The sequence below is a fragment of the Vipera ursinii genome (genome assembly GCF_947247035.1).
Source record: "Vipera ursinii genome assembly, chromosome: 1".
Taxonomy (NCBI): Eukaryota; Metazoa; Chordata; class Lepidosauria; order Squamata; family Viperidae; genus Vipera; species Vipera ursinii.
Window position 1 is genome coordinate 189,068,491 of NC_139512.1, and position 18,682 is coordinate 189,087,172.

An 18,682-nucleotide genomic window follows, 5' to 3' on the forward strand; every position below is an offset into this window, starting at 1 on the left:
AAAGTTGTCAAAGTTGAGAAACACTGCTCTAAGGGAAGTGAGGTCTTCATCGTAAGGGGGAAGTTTAGTGAATTTCTTAAGTCATTGCGGTAAAGCACTCATTCCCTACCAAGTTGAACTAAGTAAGCCATAGTTAAAAAATAAGCTCTAAGGCATGAACTCAAACTAAGACTGAGAGAGGGACAATGTCTGTTAGACTTGGAGGCATTGGTCTAAAAACTGTATCATGTGTTATCTCTTAGACTTTCCTTAACTGTGAAATTGTGGTTGAAACCCTTGACTTAAAGAACTCCATTGTCTAAGTCATCTGGGAAACACCTTCCATCAAGTGTCTCTTATCTTAGAGAAAAATGTAAAAAAAACAGTCTAGCAAGGGAATCATCAGCCCTCCAGTCCAACTCACACCATCCAAATCATCTCAACCAATCTTAACAAAGCTGCAGAGCTATTTCAGCCTTTTTTTAAGAATACAAACTAATGCTGAATTGTCCACAGTTCTAAGCAGATGTGAACAATTCCTACCTGTTGTGTGAAATCTTCATCTGTTATATCTTTCAAGTTGGTGATGACATTGAAATAGGCCCCAAATACTCCTGCTTCTAAAGCTTTAGCTGCCACCTAAAATCAGAAAGAGAAGGAGAAGAGATGCCAGTGACCAGGGAAAATGGAACCTACCAACCTCATTCTGTCAACTGAGACCATGGCCTCAACCAGTTTGTGGCAAGAGTTCAGCTCAATAAAATGATTGGTTACACAACTAAAGATCAGTTCTGTCCTCAGACTAGGCAGCATAAATACCTGGATATCTGATTTGCAGGCTATGTTTCCATGCTGTGCCATTTCTTTCAAAAAAGGCCATAAAGAGTTCACTTTTTCTGCCAAGGAGAAAGGGACATCAACAGCATTCTTCAGGCCTAGCTGCATGGCTGCTGTACGCCTGCAGAAAAGGAATAAGAAACAATGAAATAACTCTGGGAGGACAATCCCAAACCAGTAAAGCCCAAAAGAAGCAGTTATAAGGGCATATATCTTGCAATACAAACACATCTATTCAATACAAAGAGAAAAAATAGAATGCCCACCCTCTAAGGAAAGCCAGTGTAGTGTAATCACAGACCCAGGTTCACTATATCTGCCAAAGACAGTCCATATCCATATCCATATCCATATCCATATCCATATCCATATCCATATCCATATCCATATCCATATGTGTGTGTGTGTGTGTGTGTGTGTGTGTGTAAATTTTTTATTTTTTTTGGATTGCTAACAAAGAATTAAAGGGAGACTGATATGCATTTCAAACTTATTTGTTCTCATCAGTCAGCCATACCCTTCTGAGATTCCAACCTGGGCTGATTGCACATTAGGCAATTGTTTTAACCCCTAGGCCACAGGCTCTCTCTCTCTCTCTCTTTGTTAGCTGAGAAGCAAGGGAGATATGTGTTAAATGTTTGTTAAGTATTTAGATTACCTTGCTAGGCCCCAAACATGGGACAAATCTTATTTCCTATTTCAGCCTAACCCAAGGCCATCCACAGGCAATGGTCACAGTAGTGACAGCTCATGGCTGACTGATGAGAACAAATAAGTTTGAAATGCATATCAGTCTCCCTTTAATTCTTTATTAGCAATCCAAAAAAAATTTACACAAATATGAGCTGTCACTGCTGTGACCACTGCCTGTCCATGTAGCATTTTTTCTTATCAGCTTATGTTTTTCGTAAGAGTCATCTTATTGATTCACCATGTATCTTATTTTCATAAATCTTGTTTAAGCTCAATTTCTGCATAATATTCAAACAATTCTTGTCAATCATATTTTCCCAGTATTTAACATCTAAATATCCAAATTTTCCATTTAAATATATCATCTCAGTATTTTCATATTTCATATATTATAAAGGTACTATACTACTTATCTATCTTAACATCTATCCATAACATCTTTCTAGTCAATTTATATTTCATTCTATTTGTAAAAATTAGTTAAATCACTATATATCCTTTTTTTCAGAGTTCTTATTAAGCCTAATTTCCCCACAATAGTTCAATCATTCCTTAATCCTAAATCTTTTCAAACTTAATTTGTCTTTAAAATTCATACTTTTCCTTTATTTACTCTTTCCATCCCCCCTCCCCCCACAACATCCACATTTTTTGCTTGGCTACCACCAGGGCAGATCACCCACCACTTCCTCGGTGTAGAAATAGATGACTTCACTCTTTCCCATCCCAGCCCATTGAAATACACCCACAGCCATTTCCCCAGCTTCATTTCAAAGATGCTATTTTCCAGTCAAAGCTCTTAAGTCCTTCAGAGTGGATGGTCTCTAGCACTTCATAGAAATTTAATTAAATAAATAAAATAAATTCTATTCTAATCAGAGCCCCAGTTTTGATTGGCTAGAGGACCTCACCTGTCCCCTTCAGCTCCAGCTCCAGGTCCTTGTCCTGTGCAGCTGTCACCTCCTGGCCTGAAGGTCTGCTATATTTTCTACTTGGTTTCTTTTCTTTTCTTTTGTAATTGGGCAATCAATGCAACAGTAGTCTGAGCCATCCTTATGTTGAGAAGCTCATAATCCATTTAGCCATTACATTTGTGGGAAGCCCCCCTCCCCCCAGAGAATGAAATATTTAGGGGAATATTAAAAGAGGCAGAATACTATATTTCCCCTAAAGGAGAAGGGAGAGCCATCTTCTTAAAGGCAGAAAGCAGCCCCAGTCAAAGAACAGCCAGCTAAATAAGCATCACAATAGGCAAGGCCAAACTGACAAGATTAGTTCAGACAAACAAAACACCTAGGATTTGCATTTCCCCTCTTGTAGAGCCAGCCATGACCCCATAAGAATCTGGCAACAGCCATTAAAATATTAAATGACACATTCTTACACAGGAACAGGCAAAGCCACAAAGAATGTATAAAAACCCATCTACTCTCAACTCCATTTTGTCAGCCACCCCAGAAACATGCTACTGCCGTTTTAGTTTCTGGCTACCAAATAAACAGAGACCTTCTTTCCTGCAGCCCTCTTTCAACAGAGGGGGAGGGATACAATAACATCTATCTCCAGTCTACAACAAAATCCTTTCAACAGTTCCAAGAAGACTCCACACACATTTGCACTATTCAGGTGACCCTGACAGATAAGCCTCCAGGGGCTTCAATGACTCACTAAAAGAATGCAAATGACCAGCTGTCTGCAAAGAGTATAAATCCTGCCATTCCCCACCATCCAGTCAGAGCTGAAGAAGCTTCTTGGATATGAAGCAAAATGTCTTCAAAGAAAAAAAAACAAGAAAGTCCAGTTGCCTCGTGAAGAAAGCATCTTTGGGACAACCATGACTAAGAATCTCCATAGAAATTTATTATGAAAACAAGTACTGTAGTTTCATGTGAACAAAAGGCCCAGTAATACCTCTCTTTCTCCTCAGAGGTCTGCTTAGGAAGTTTCATAGCATCCTGTAGAGAACAAAAACACATATTTAAGCTATTATTTTAGGGAACATGGGATAGGTATGGAGGTTGAAGCTCTAAGATAGACTCCCAGAAATTATTTTCATCTTACCTTTCATATGCACTCCACCCTTTTTCCAAAAATATAGCCCTCCTCAAGCAAAAAGCAAAAAACTCCTCAACTCCATTCCTGTCCAAATGTACAAAATGCACAATAATACACATTTGCAGAAAGTATGAACACTTCACTCACCATGTAGCTGCTGAATGCCAAGGAATCCCTGTCTACTATAGCAATTAGCTGATTCATGGTCTGATGAAACGGGGGTATGAGTTGCCTCATAACTGGGTCCAGGTCCTCAAATTGACGTTTTCCATATGTCATTAATCCCACCATGCAACCAAGTGCTGCTCCCTAGAAGGAGAGACCTGATCATCTGAAAAGCTTTTGCCACACAGGACAAAAAACAAAACAAAAAACAAGATGTCTATGCTTTCCTAATTTCACTGATCACCAAGAGGCAGGGGCTTTTTATGTTACATCAAAATACTGTAAAGATGGTGAAAAATCTAATAGGTTCTGAAGGAGAAAAACTGCTTGTGGGGGGAGAGGGGAGAGGGAGAAGGAGAGGGAGAGGGAGAGAGGGAGGGGGAAGAGGAGGGGGAAGGAGAGAGGGAGAGAGGGGGCAGAGAGAGTTCCTTACTTGTGTACTCTGGTCACCTTCCCTAACCCTTGAGCCCTCTTGGACCCTGGCACACCCTTCCCAGTCCACTCCTGATCCTAACATTGGTGTTGTGCCCACCACATATGGCAGAATGTTCCTTCTGTTTTGTGGTATTTCCAGCACTGATTATCATGTAATTTGACTGCTTTGACCATTACTGATGGAGTTGTATACCATCTGTAAAACTTTTCCCACCAGTTTTCTCTCAAATCATAGCTTCTTCCAAAAGTCTTCCCATTGTTTTATTGAGACAGTGTTTTTGAAGTTTTGCATCCAATTTAATATAAATACTTTCATTTGTTCAGACTCCATATCAGAACTAATTAGAAGGTTATATATATAGGTGATCTTGATTCTTTTTTTTAGAAAGATTTTATTGGTTTTTATAGGGTTGGTGAGAGGGATAAAATGGTAGGGTTTAGGGTTGGGGTACAGGGATGGTTGGGATAAGGGTTGGGGTTTTCCCCAATAACATTCAATATTTGGCAAACAGGATATTGTCTGAGTAAATATATATAAATAGAAATGATAAAAGTAATAGTTGATAACAATAATTATAGTAAATTATAATAAGCAATATTAAGTTTTCAATCCATATTTTTCTTACTAAATAAAGTCAAAAATACATATCACATTCCTTTCCTTCTAATTCATTTATCTAGCCATTGATAAAATTTGTTCCAAGTTCTATTGTAAACTAAATGCTCTTTCTCTTTAATCTCTAAAATTAATCTATCCATTTCTGCACAATCTAATATTTTCTTAATACTTCTTCAGTTGGTAAGTTCTCATTTTTCCAATATTGGGCATAGATAATTCTTGCTACTGTTAGTATATGTAATATTAGATATCTGCTCTCCTTGTCATAATTGGGACCTATCATTCCTAACAAAAACAATTCTGGTTTAAATTCTATTTGTTTTTTAATCATCTTCTCCAACCATGAGTGTATCTTGAGCCAGAACCTTTTGGCTTTAGAACATGTCCACCAGATATGATAATAAGTACCTGGTCTTTGGCTGCATTTCCAACAAACATTTGAAGTATTTTTAAACATTTTTGTTAAGCTCACTCGTGTCATGTGCCATCTATAAAACATTTTATACAAATTTTCTTTATATGATTCTTCAAACTCTATAGTATGAACAACATTTTTTGCCCAAGTTATCATTGTTTCTTTAACTTTTTTTTCCTCCATCTTTAAATTAAGCAGAAATCTATAGAGATTTTTTAATCAGCTTTTCATCTATTTTTAACAATATAAGATCAAGTTCTGTCTGTTCCTTGTAGAGCTCCATTGTTTTCATGTCTTTTTCATATCTTGTTTGGATTTGTAGGTATGGCCACCATGCTAGGTCAATACCTTGTTGTTGTAGGTCTTGTCTAGATTTCAATCTTCCTTCATTATCCAATAAGTCTTTATATGTTACAAATTTATCATAGTTAATTAAGTTTGGGTAAGCAAAAGCTTCAATTGTTGAGAGCCATTCAGGTATCTTGATATAAGTTTTTTCTTTTATTTTTTCCCCATTCTAAGAGAAGCGCGTTTCTTATAGCGTGGGTCTGAAAATATCTATGCGCTTTACTCTTCCCATACCACAGAAAGGCATGCCAGCCAAGCTGCAGGTCATGCCCCTCTAGGTATAATAGTCTTTTACCTCTAAGTGTTATCCATTCTTTAATCCACATTAAGATAGCTGCTTGGTAGTATAACATCCAATCTGGGAGTCCGAATCCTCCCCTTTCTCTAACATCCTGTAACATTTTGACTTTGATTCGTGCTTTTTTCCTTTGCCAAATAAATTTCAATATTATGGAATTCAGTTCATCAAAGAAAGCTTTTTCTAATTTTACCAGAATGGTTTGAAATAAAGAGAGTATTTTTGGTATAATTTGGTATTTTTGGTTTTTCCATTTTTCTAAGTCCACTTTTATTTGTTTTAATAATTTTATATAGTTATCCTCTTTTACTGTTATACATCTTGCTGTTAAGTAAATTCCCAGATACTGAACTTTTTTTAACTATTTGAACTTTTTTAACTATTTTAACTCTTTTCTCCATTTATTATCAATCCTGCAGGGTCACCATATTGTTCTATTGTGTCCAGCAATTTTGTGCTTCTTTCCAGAAGTTCTTCTAATATAAAAACCAAGTCATCCACAAATGCTTGCAGTTTATATTTTTCACCCTTTATCTCTAGTCCTTTAATTTCCGAGTCATGTCTAATATTTCTGTTCAGTATTTCCAAGGTTAATATAAATAATAGTGGAGATAGTGGATGCAGTGTATGCCTCACAGCTCCGGGCGATAACTGCTCACTCAGGATAAGCCTAATGAGTTAAGCTGTTGACAGCCCCAGGCATGGTCAGCCTGGTGGGAAGCCAGGATCTACACCCATTGTCACCTGCACTGGCAGGAAGCCCAGGTTTGAACTGATTGGATGCCATCCACCTGGGCAGGTATAAATAGACGCCAGGCTTCCCTGTTTCCCCAGTTCGTTCTGATCAGAATAAACTCATCTGTACCCCAGCTCTGTGTCCGTCTCTATGTGAAGCACGCGACTTTATACTGGCGACGAGGATGGGATCCTGCTCTGGAAAACGCTAGCCGCGGACGAACTCCCACCGGCAGCTCAGGAACCGACGCAGGACAACCCGGACCGAGGTAATGGCACAACTGGGACAATACCCCATCTTCAACAGCAACCGCCCTGAGGAGTGGGAGGCGTTCGTAGGTCAGCTCGAGTGCTACCTACGGGCGAATGGGGTCAAGGACGACCGACGGAGAGCGGCGGCGCTACTCTGCAGCTGTGGCATGGAGACGTATCAGCTGGCGGTCGGTCTGTGCGCGCCCAACGACATTCACGCCATCGGGTACAGTGAGCTGATATCCAAGCTAACGGAACACTTTAAGCCCGAAACATCAGAGATAGCTTGGAGGTACCGTTTCGAGAAACGGGACCAACGTCCAGGTGAGACCGCGAAGCAGTACATGGCTGCCCTGCGACAAGCGGCGAGACTCTGCAACTTCGACAACCTCGAAGTCCGTCTGCGGGATCGGATCGTCTGCGGGCTAAGGGACCGGAAGCTGCAGCAGAAGATGTTTGCCAAGCAGAAGCTGACCCTTCGGGACATCCAGGAGGATTTCCTAGCCTGGGACATAGCGGAGGAGTCCGACGCAAGGGAGAACGGGGCCATCCATCAGCTGTCCGGCCACGACGACGCAGAAGGGGGAGACTTCAAGGTGGACGCCATCCACCGCCAGCAGCGATCGACCACCTACTCCCGGGACCGCGTGAAGGAGCAGCGCCCAGCAACAGCCGAGCAGCGGTACCAGGAGTGCGGATGCAGAACGAGTGGCCCCTGGTCTACCCAGTTCGCCGGCTGCAGCACCCATCGCTCCCGGTCTACCCAGCAGTGCGGCGGCGGCCCCAGGTCTACCCAGCACGGCTCACTTGGACAACACCGGTCTACCCCGTGCATCAGCTGCGGGTCAGGAAACTCCAACCGATCTACCCGTTGCGCCAGCTGCAGAGGACAGCACCCCCGGTCTACCTGCCGGTTCAAGCCGGCGAAGTGCAGAGCGTGCAGGAAGACCGGAAACATCGCGGCGGTCTGTCAGAGCCGGCCGAGGGACAGTCTGCACAAGGTGGAGGCGGATTTCCAGCTGTCCACAGGTACAGGGGAGCGGCCACTGAGGTTTACGGTTAGCCACACGGCGGGATTGTCGGCTGTTTGCGAAACCGGGGAACACCCGCCCCTTATTCCAAAAATCAAACTGAGGGTTAAAATTCAAGGGGTCCCCTGCGTAATGGAACTTGACTCTGGGTCAGCCGTATCCATTATCTCCACGTGGACTTTCAGCGAGATCTGCAAGCGGAGCAGCCAGCGGGTTCCCCTGAGGCCATCCAAACTGACCCTCTCAGACTTCCAGAACTCTCCGATTAAAGTCAGGGGGGAGGCGTCGGTGACGGTCCACTACAAAGGGTTTAAGGGGAAGTTGAGCATGCTGGTCGTCGAAGGGCAACGGACCAGCCTTGTGGGGCTAGGATGGTTCAGGGCATTGGGCATTGGGATCACCGGGATCCACCAAACGCAGAGCCACACCTCCCTGGAGGGCATCTGCAGGGAGTTCGCGGATGTCTTCGACGAATGGTTGGGGAAGTACACCGGGCCCCCGATTTCTTTTAAATTAAACCCCCTAGTCCCACCGGTCAGGATGAAGGCGAGGAGAGTTCCCTTTGCGCTCAAGCATAAGATTGAGCAGGAATTGGATAAGTTGGTGGAACAGGGGGTGCTGATGCCGGTAGATGGGGCGGACTGGGAGACCCCCATAGTTACCCCATTAAAGGCAAATGGGGACATTAGAATCTGTGCAGATTATAAGGGGACAATTAACCGGGCGTTAAGTGCGCATTCGTACCCGGTTCCCGCTGTAAGCAGCATCCTGGCATCCCTGCAAGGTGGGGCGGTATTCGCGAAATTAGATCTTGCCCAGGCTTATCAGCAGCTGCCGGTAGACCCCGAGGCAGCAAGGGCCCAGACCATCATCACCCACAAAGGGGCGTTCCGGGTAAACCGACTGCAATTCGGGGTGAGCGTAGCTCCGGGGATTTTCCAGGAAGTCATGGAAAAAACGCTAAAGGGGATCCCCAGGGTTTGCCCGTATTTTGACGACATCCTTAAAGCGGCCAGCTCGGAGGACGTCCTGGCATCACGGCTAAGAGCGGTACTCGGTCGTTTTAGGGATGTGGGTCTAAGACTGAAAAGGGACAAGTGTAAAATTGGGGTTATGGAGACAGAGTTTCTGGGATTCAGGATAGACGCGCAGGGCATCCACCCGTCAGCCTCCAAGGTGAGGGCTATCAAGGAAGCCCCAATTCCCAAAAACAAAGCGGAGCTGCAAGCGTTCCTTGGTCTCTTAAATTTTTATCATACATTCCTGCCACACAAGGCGACCATCGCGGAGCCCTTGCACAGGCTCCTGGACAAACAAACACCCTGGGACTGGACTGCCACACACACAAGCGCGTTCAGGACCCTTAAGAACATGCTAGCCGGGGACGCAACGGTCACTCACTTCAGGGAGGACTAGCCCATCTGCCTAGTGTGCGATGCATCCCCTTATGGGATAGGGGCAGTCCTCAGCCACTTAAGGGAGGACGGCTCGCAGGCTCCCATAGCATACTATTCTCGGACCCTGTCAGCGGCGGAGAGAAACTACGCGCAGATAGATAAGGAGGCGCTGGCAGTGGTCGCGGGGGTAAAAAAGTTCCACGACTACCTGTACGGGAGGGAGTTCCTCATTTACACGGATCACAAGCCCCTGCTGGGATTATTCACCACGGAGAAGCAAACACCACAGATCCTTTCACCAAGGATGCTCCGTTGGTCCATTTTTCTTTCAGCATACTCCTGTAAGCTAATCCATAGACCAGGAAAGGAAATGGGACACGCCGACGGACTCAGCAGACTTCCCCTAAGGGAGGCTGGACCAGATCCCACTCCTGCTAATCAGATATTAGCAATACAGGAGCTGGCTGAGTGCCCATTAGACGCTAGCGACATAGCAGCCGAAACTCCCAGGGATAAGATTCTTAGCAGAATTCAGTCCTGGGTTAGCAGCGGGTGGCAGGACAAGTCACCGGGACCTGAGTTCACAGCATTTTTTACGCGGCGGCACGAGCTCTCAACCCATAAAGGCTGCCTGTTGTGGGGGAGCAGGGTCATCATCCCCACAAAACTTAGGGAGAAAGTCCTTCAGTCCCTTCACGAGGGTCACCCGGGAGTGGTAAGGATGAAGGCTCTGGCCCGGAGTTACCTGTGGTGGCCTGGGTTGGATAAAGAGATAGAGGGGTTGGTAGCAGGATGTTACACATGCCAAAGGTCTCGCCCAGAGCAGGCACACGCTCCAGTCCACAAGTGGGAACAAACTCACACCCCCTGGTCCAGGGTCCATATAGATTATGCGGGGCCATTTCAGGGACACACCTTCTTAGTCATCGTGGATAGTCACTCCAAGTGGTTAGAGGTGGTACCTGTGTCCAACATGACATCAGCGGGCACAATACAGGCACTAAGGGGAGTGTTTGCCACACATGGGCTACCAGATGTAGTAGTATCTGATAACGGAGCGCAATTTACCTCCGTGGATTTCCAGGTGTTCCTAAGGACCTTGGGGATTAGGCATGTCACTTCAGCGCCCTTTCACCCTGCCAGTAACGGGTTGGCAGAGAGGTTCGTGCGGACTACCAAGGATGCACTCAAACGAATAGTACAAGGGGACTGGAAACAGAGACTGGCCACATTCCTCCTCCATCAACACGCAACACCCCGCACAGCCACAGGAAAGAGCCCAGCGGAGCTCAGGTGGGGCAGACGCCTCATAACTACGTTAGACAGACTCCACCCAGACAGGGTATCAGCAGACACAGAACCCCCAACCCTCAAAACCAATTTCAACATAGGGGAGCAGATCTGGGCCAGAAATTACAGCACTGGCCATCCATGGGTGCCAGGTGAAGTGGTGGAACAGACAGGCTTCCTCTACTACAGAGTAAGGGTGGAGGGGGGACTCCTGTGGAGGAGACACTTAGATCAACTAAGGAAGAGAGCCCCTGAGAGGACGGGTGGAGAATCAATGGAAACAGCAAAGGAGGAGGCAGAGCAAACACAAACACACACACAGCCACAGTCACAGTCACCCAGAAGAACAGCAGGAAGGGTTTTGGGGCATCCATCTGCCTGGCAGGGAGCTGACAGGGAAAGTAGGCAAGAGCCTGAGGGCAGCAGGTCACAAAGAGCCAACACAGAAACACATGCACACACACAAATCAGACCAAAACAACCAGACCAAGGAACAGGAAGCAGAACCGAAACCACTACAGAGCCAAGCCTGAGAAGATCAAACAGGACACACAGAGCCCCCAGCTACCTCAGTGATTATGTTCGCTCTTAAGCCTGGGGGGAGGAGGAATCTGGAGGGTTAAATGTAAAAATTGTAAATAAGCTGTATATAGTTAAGAAGGAACGACAGGGGATCCTCCTCACTATGGGGGAAGGGGTGCAGTGTATGCCTCCCAGCATACACAAAGGGACAGCACAGCAGGAGGCTGATGGTGCAGATCAGCAGAGCTGTAGGACAGCTCCAGGCGATAACTGCTCACTCAGGATAAGCCTGAGTTAAGCTGTTGACAGCCCCAGGCATGGTCAGCCTGGTGGGAAGCCAGGATCTACACCCATTGTCACCTGCACTGGCAGGAAGCCCAGGTTTGAACTGATTGGATGCCATCCACCTGGGCAGGTATAAATAGACGCCAGGCTTCCCTGTTTCCCCAGTTCGTTCTGATCAGAATAAACTCATCTGTACCCCAGCTCTGTGTCCGTCTCTATGTGAAGCACGCGACTTTACAGAGGACATCCCTGTCTTCTGCCCTTTTTAATATTAAAATTTTCTGTATAGTCTCCATTTACAATTATTCTAGCAATCTGTTTGTCATAAATTGCATGAATTGCATTCATAAAGTTTTCCCCGAAGTCCATTTCAGCAAGATGCTGAAACATAAATTGCCAATTTAAATTATCAAATGCTTTTTGTGCATCAAGAAATATCATAGCCATCTGTTTCCCTGGATGAGCTTCATACAACTCTAAGACATCCAGAATTGTTCGTACATTATTTTTTAATCTGTCTTTTAGGTAAAAAGCCATTTTGATCTGTATGTATAAATTCATTCAATAATTTCTTGATTCTTTCTGCCATTATTGAAGCAAAAATTTTATAATCTACATTTAGTAATGAAATTGATCTATAATTTTTTATATGTGTCAAGTCTGTATCTTCTATCTTGATTCTTAATAAGGATTTCAAATTTTCTTAATGTCCCTCATTTCTGAGGTCAGATTTTATTTTTCCAGCAATTTGTAGGTACATCAAATTTTTCCTTTGTCTTTAGTCTATTTCCATGTTTGTACATGTAATTATACTTTTCCTACTGTAGTCATCTCCAGCATGAAAAAAACTAATGGTGAAATTATTGGGCATTATTTTCCTTGAAGAGTTCTATACTTTTGTCAAGTTTTATTTTATAATTTAAGGTTGTGTTTCTCTTTTGTGTCCTTGTACCATATGGAGTCCAATAGCTAGACAAGCTCCTTCCAATAGTAACATTCTGCTGTCAAAAAGTTTGCTCTGTTTAAAATTTGGAAGAGCAAGGTCACATCTGTCTTTTGAAACTTGTATGATGTTTTATTCTACTCCAAATAAACTTGTTAAATGTTTCTTGTCGTTGTTGTAAAATTGGAATTGGAATTCACCCCATTTTGACATATTACAGTAGATTTTAAATTTACAGCTTATTCATCCAATATATACTGTATATATATACATATATACATATAGATTCACTCTTGGGACTTGAATTTAATTAATTGTTTTAATTGATTTTAATTTTTGTATTTCATGGTTTTAACTGTCCTGAAAACTGCCATGAGTCCTATGGGAATAGGGCGGTATACAAATTCAATTAGATAGATAGATAGATAGATAGATAGATAGATAGATAGATAGATAGATAGATAGATAGATAGAGATATAGATATAGATATAGATATAGATATAGATATAGATATAGATATAGATATAGATATAGAGCTATAGATATATTGGACTTACTGAACCTCATAGCTTTGTATGGAAAAGGAATGAATTCATAATTGAAAAATAAAAATTAAAACATTCTGGTCTAAAACGGTGATGTGATGTTCTGGGAAGAAGTAATTGCATGTAACAATCTGATTTTGAGACATTTGTTAATATTTTTGGATATCCATATTATTTTGAACTATAGGTAGTTCTCATTTAGCAACTGCTGCATTTAACAACAGTTCACAATTAAAATGGTGATGAAAAAAATACCTTCACAGATCTGTAAAGAAAAGTCAACAGAAGATCATAAGAAAAGTAACAGTTTCATTGACTGAATTAATTTCTGATATTTGTGTGTCTATGGCTCATACTCAGGGGCTGATTCCAATGTCATTTGGTTGGCAGATCGAGAAGGAACCTTTTAGCTACACTCAACAAAACATATAGAATAGGTAATTCTAGGGATTATCAAAAGCACTCAGTATTGGCTGAGAGCAATTTATTTTCAAATTTCAAATCTTGCTAGTGGAGCTCAGCATTACAGGAGAAGTCCTGTGTGGAATCACTATTTAGGACAGTAGTTTTAAAATGGGGTGTTGAAGTAGCTACATACCAGAGATGATATTGCTGCTGATACTGATCCTCCTCCAGGAGCAGCTGATCTTGCACCAACTTTCTGCACAAAGGCGTGAAGAGACAAAGACATCAGACTTCCTTTTTCTCTGTCATCCTCCACCATGTCCCTTCCGAAGGTAAAAAGCATTTGAAAAAATCACTTTCATGAATTATAAAATGCTGTGGGGTCGTTGGTGCTCTCTGAGCTTGGGGGTTTTCTTGCAGATATTTCATTACCAGACTAGGTAACATCGTCGGTGCACCTAGACTAGTAATGAAATGCCTGCAAGAAAACCAAATTCAGAGAACACCAAGGACCCCACAGTTCACCCCTGAGGTACAAATATTCTCTTCTATTAGTACTATAAAATACTACTGACAAAAACAAAGTGAAGTCAAGAAAGGAATGTACTCAGACATCTTTCTGCCCGATATAAAAATGCAGATTCTTTGGATCAGGAAATGATCCAAAGTAACAGAAGTTATTTGAACTAAAAATGCTCCCTCTCCAGGAAAGAGAGACATCTACGCTATACATTTTTTGGCTCATTTGGATTTTGAATTTCCCAAGCAAAAGCAGACCTTTGGGAATAATAGTGTTATGTGAATTAAATAGTACTTAATTAAATTAAATAATTATTTAAATTAAATCTTAAACATGTGCAACACATATTTGCATAATTATAAACTGGAAATGAAATAATTTGCATCTTTTAATTTGTGTTTAGAATACACACTTTTTCAAAACTTGGCCAATATTCTGAAAAAGTTAAGAATTAGAAGACAATGTTTGTTTTTCCAAATTGCATTTTTATCTCTGGCTCCATAACTTAATACCTCCCTTGATGCTATCCATATACAATACAAATAGCAATAGCACTTAGACTTATATACCACTTCACAGTGCTTTACAGCCCTCTCTAAGTGGTTTACAGAGTCAGCCTATTGCCTCCAACAAACTGGGTCCTCATTTTACCGACCTCGGAAGGATGGCAGTCTAAGTTAACCTTGAGCCGGTGAGAATCAAACTGCTGAACTTTTGGCAGCCAAAGTAGAAGTAGAAGTAGTAATATACTGTATTCTAACCACTGTGCCACCACAGTTCTTATGGATAAAAAGCATGCTAAGGACTCCATAACATAACACATAATATGATTTTATTATATTACAAATCCATAATCACCCATCCAGCCAAAGTCTTCAGACATACACCATCACCATAAAACTAACAGGGAGAAAATGAAAATATCCATACTCAATTATGCGCTCCTTAGGACTGAATGGAGACAAAGAATCCAAGCCCAATCGATTAATTACCTGAGATTCAAAAATACAAATTCATAGATCATTATCTGATGAAACAGAAATTGACATTTGAAACAGATGAGGGTCTTCTGTTCCTTATTTTTCAGTTCACATTACACTGAGCAAAGCACCATTGGGACAGACACTCGAACAGTAGCCTGGATGTTGCAGATCTGTAACTACTGATTTTATTGTTTTGAATCTGTCCAGTGCAACTTGTTCCATTTCTTCATGAAATCCATGTGAAAAGCAAGTAATCCATACCTGGAAAGTCACAATGTGTTCACCCTGATAACTATTGCCCACTTGAGCATAGTTAGCAACCTTTAATGGAAATTCAGAATGGATAGGTAGGAAAGGAAAGTCTTAGGAGCTGGGAAATACAAGTTTCAGATCTGGTCTCTCTACCTCAGATCATATTTTAGTTTTTCCTCATCATTTAACTAAGAAATAAATCAGCAAATCTAAATCTTGCATGCACCCTTTGTTGAATTAGACTGTGAGAAATATTCAGAAACAGTGAGATTACTGGGTATTTTCTTTAGCTCATTCAAAAACTATATTAGAATTAGAATAGGATGCAATTCACATGACCCAAATTTATACCCTCCAAATATAGCTGCTTTGAATGTTCCACTTTTGCTTTTTTTATTGCTAAACTCTCGTTGTTCTCAGATAGTTTGATGAAGTTTTTCAGAGAAAATATCTACTAATCAATTTTCAGAAAATAACAATAATCTCTCTTGCCAAAAACCTAAGAAATTGAGGTGAATAGTACATAGGCAGGTTGAGCAGTATTTGGCTATAGCCAACTGGGAACAGGGTCATGGGAAACACATATGGATTTTATAATCATACTACAAAAAGTACTTTAATAGATTTAAATTCTTATGCATCAAATATCAAAATGTGACTGTCAGCGCTGCGACAGTTGAGAAACTATAGCCATTTGCTTTCCTTGTGCTTTTTTTTTTGTTATTTGGGATTCTCAGATGTAGAAGAGGGGAAGGGGGAAATGCTTGAGCATTTTTTGTTAGCCATAACATTTGCAGCTGGGTGAGGACCAAGGTCAATGTTAGATAAAGTTTTGGCCGGTTGAAAAGTTGGAACCTGTGTTTTAGAATAATTGGTAAATGTGATTTATGACAGCCTTTCTGGGGTGGGAATTGCAATTTGTTACTCTGCATCAGGGGGAGGGAACTTTAGTCCTGCGTTCAACTATGTATCTGCCAATACTTTGTTTCCTGAATAAAATGTTATTGGAGGAATAAATCTTTGCCTTGAAGTTTTTTTAAAAGGTTTGATCTATCAGAACCCTGACAGTGACATTCTAGAACAATGATATGGTTCACTTGGGGCCTAAGCCATAACTCACAATAATGATTTAGTAGATAAACCACAAACAACTAGATTTACACAACATGATAAAACCAAACAAGCCACATTATGATTTACCACAGTGTGCGATCCCATTCTCTAGAAAGATACGTTAGGTAATAACAAAGGAATAAAAAGTATCTTCAAATTAAGAGCTTTCATGAGAAATGAAAGCAAAACCATTCACTACTGTTTGAATTATTTTTGAAAAGGTAATGAACATCCAATGCATTTTATAGGACCCATGAGATTTTTGTATTTTTCCGTTATATAAAACCAAGATATAAATGGATATCAAAAGTTACCAGTCTAATTTTATGCTCTTCCTCAAGGATGAAGATATTTTCTTTCTTGATATAAAATTCTGCCGCATCTAACATGGCCTTTTTAGGAATCAGTCCCACTAGCTGAGAACCTACCACTGGCAGATTGAGATCCTAGAAACAAAACCAGACATTTTATAGATAGTCAGCCTACAATCCAAGAAGCCCCAGAAGCCATGTCCACAGAGGCTGAGGCATTAGATTTGGATCAGGAAAGTCCTAGACCAGACATGTCAAACACAAAGCCCGGGGGCCGGATCCAGCCCACGGAGTGGTTTCATGTGGCCCGCGAAGCCATCCTGGAAACAAGGAGGGAACGGCCCCCACTGCCTTGGCCCTGGCCCAGAGACCCTCCTTCTGCCAGAGACCCTCAGATCTGTCCCACTCCTGCCCAGGACCCCATAGGCACCCTTGATGCGAACGATGTAGAGCTGGCCATGCCCACCCAGTAGGCCATACGCACTCTAGCCACGCCCACCCAGTAGGCCACGCCCACCCAGGCCATACCCACCCTGAGGGCAACCGCAATGCTGATGCGGCCCTCAATGAAATTGAGTTTGACACCCCTGTCCTAGAGTATAACCCAAAATGTAAGCACCTACAGTCAGCCTCAGAGCATTCCTCCTAGCAGATCTACCCAGAACTGTCTTTCACTGTTTTAGCTGCTGTATACATCACTCCAATGACTTCACTAGTTTACAACTATTGGAATATTTCATTACCACAACATTGTTACACATTATTGCCATATTGGCATATAATTGAATAGGTATTTATTAATAAGTTTTCCATTTTCTCCATATACATACAGGGCTTTTTTGTCATAGAATGCACCAGAATGGAGTTTTGGCACCTTTTTTGACAGATTTTCCAGAGTTGCCTTGAATAAAATCCTAATCTTTTAGATACACTAAAAATTGAAGGTTGTTTTTTCAGCTACAAAGGTAAACCTTGTAGGGTAGGCAAGGCAGGTTGTATGACATGTGTGAGTTCCAGCATCTTTTTTTTATATAAAAAGCACTACATACATACATACATACATACATACATACATACATACATACATTCCTTTAGAATATTTGACTCATGTATATATCTTGTATATCTTCAATATGAATTCATTGTTTTTCTCTGTATGGAATCACATGTACTAAATGTCCTAAACTTGATAATATAATTTTAAAGATGGTGTCCTCCATCTTCTCTTTTCTAGGGAACTACTTAATACTGAGTCATACAGGCAAGCACTGTTTTGTATTTGCCAAACTCCCAATGACACTGCATGATTGAGGTAAAATCAGGAATATTTGTATTAGGGACATATCAGACAAAAGGTATCAGAATTCTCTGATATGATTTTACTATTCAGGAAATGCTGCATGAGTTCTACATAAAACTAATACCACCAGTAACTTAGTTTACATCACCTCTTTCTTACTATAGTTTGGGGGAAAGCATCAGTTAAAGTCATGATTGGCAGTAAATGTATATAGGCTCATGGCACCTGAATAAACAGATTTAGCTAAATTTCCTTTTTGTTCCATGCCTTTAATTTGGTAGGAGTTCACAATTTCTTACACCATTTACGTCAAAAAAAAAGACAAGTGTAACTCCAGAGCTTGGGGCAGGAACTTAGCAGAATAGGCTGTAGGCTTACTTTTTCAGAGGTTTTACCAGTGTATAAGGAGCAAATTGGAAAAGGCCAGCGTATAGCAGGATTTAATATGTGGCTAAAGGAGTGGTGTAAAGGAGAAGGCTTTGGTTATATTAGTCACGATGTCTGTAGCTAGTCCAATGAAAAAATGTATAAAAGAGATGGTCTGCATCCATCCAAGAAAGGGACTGAGTTACTTGGCAATAAAATCACAGCTTTTTTGGAGGAACATTTAAACTAAATAATGGGGATAGTGAGTTAATTGATACAGAACATCACTGTCCCTGGCAATCTAAGAAAATAGGGGAAGCCAGGCACCACACAAGTTATGCAGCAAGTAAACACAGGGTCAGTGATAAAGGACTCAAATGTCTATACACTAATGCACAGAGTATGAATAGTAAGCAGGGTGAACTAGAAATTCAGGTAAATGAGGGCAGATATGATATTGTTGCCATTATGGAAACATGGTGGGACGAAACCTACAAATGGAACACACAGCTAGAGGGATTTAAACTATTTAAAAGAAACAGACTAAACAAAAGAGGAGGTGGAGTTGCTCTATATATAAGAAATAA

General features: G+C 41.6%; 1 protein-coding gene across 1 annotated transcript in view; it reads right to left on the reverse strand.

Moving 5' to 3' along the window:
• The window catches only part of FTCD (formimidoyltransferase cyclodeaminase), a gene marked incomplete at its 5' end in the record, with an annotated part of 28,705 nt that overhangs the window by 924 nt on the left and 9,099 nt on the right, over positions 1 to 18,682 (reverse strand). Inside the window, 7 exons of the mRNA XM_083348407.1 lie at positions 523 to 618; positions 799 to 937; positions 3,421 to 3,464; positions 3,712 to 3,873; positions 13,444 to 13,573; positions 14,701 to 14,762; positions 16,433 to 16,564. Coding sequence (XP_083204533.1) covers positions 523 to 618; positions 799 to 937; positions 3,421 to 3,464; positions 3,712 to 3,873; positions 13,444 to 13,573; positions 14,701 to 14,762; positions 16,433 to 16,564 — 765 coding nt within the window. The remainder of the gene's footprint in view (positions 1 to 522; positions 619 to 798; positions 938 to 3,420; positions 3,465 to 3,711; positions 3,874 to 13,443; positions 13,574 to 14,700; positions 14,763 to 16,432; positions 16,565 to 18,682) is intronic.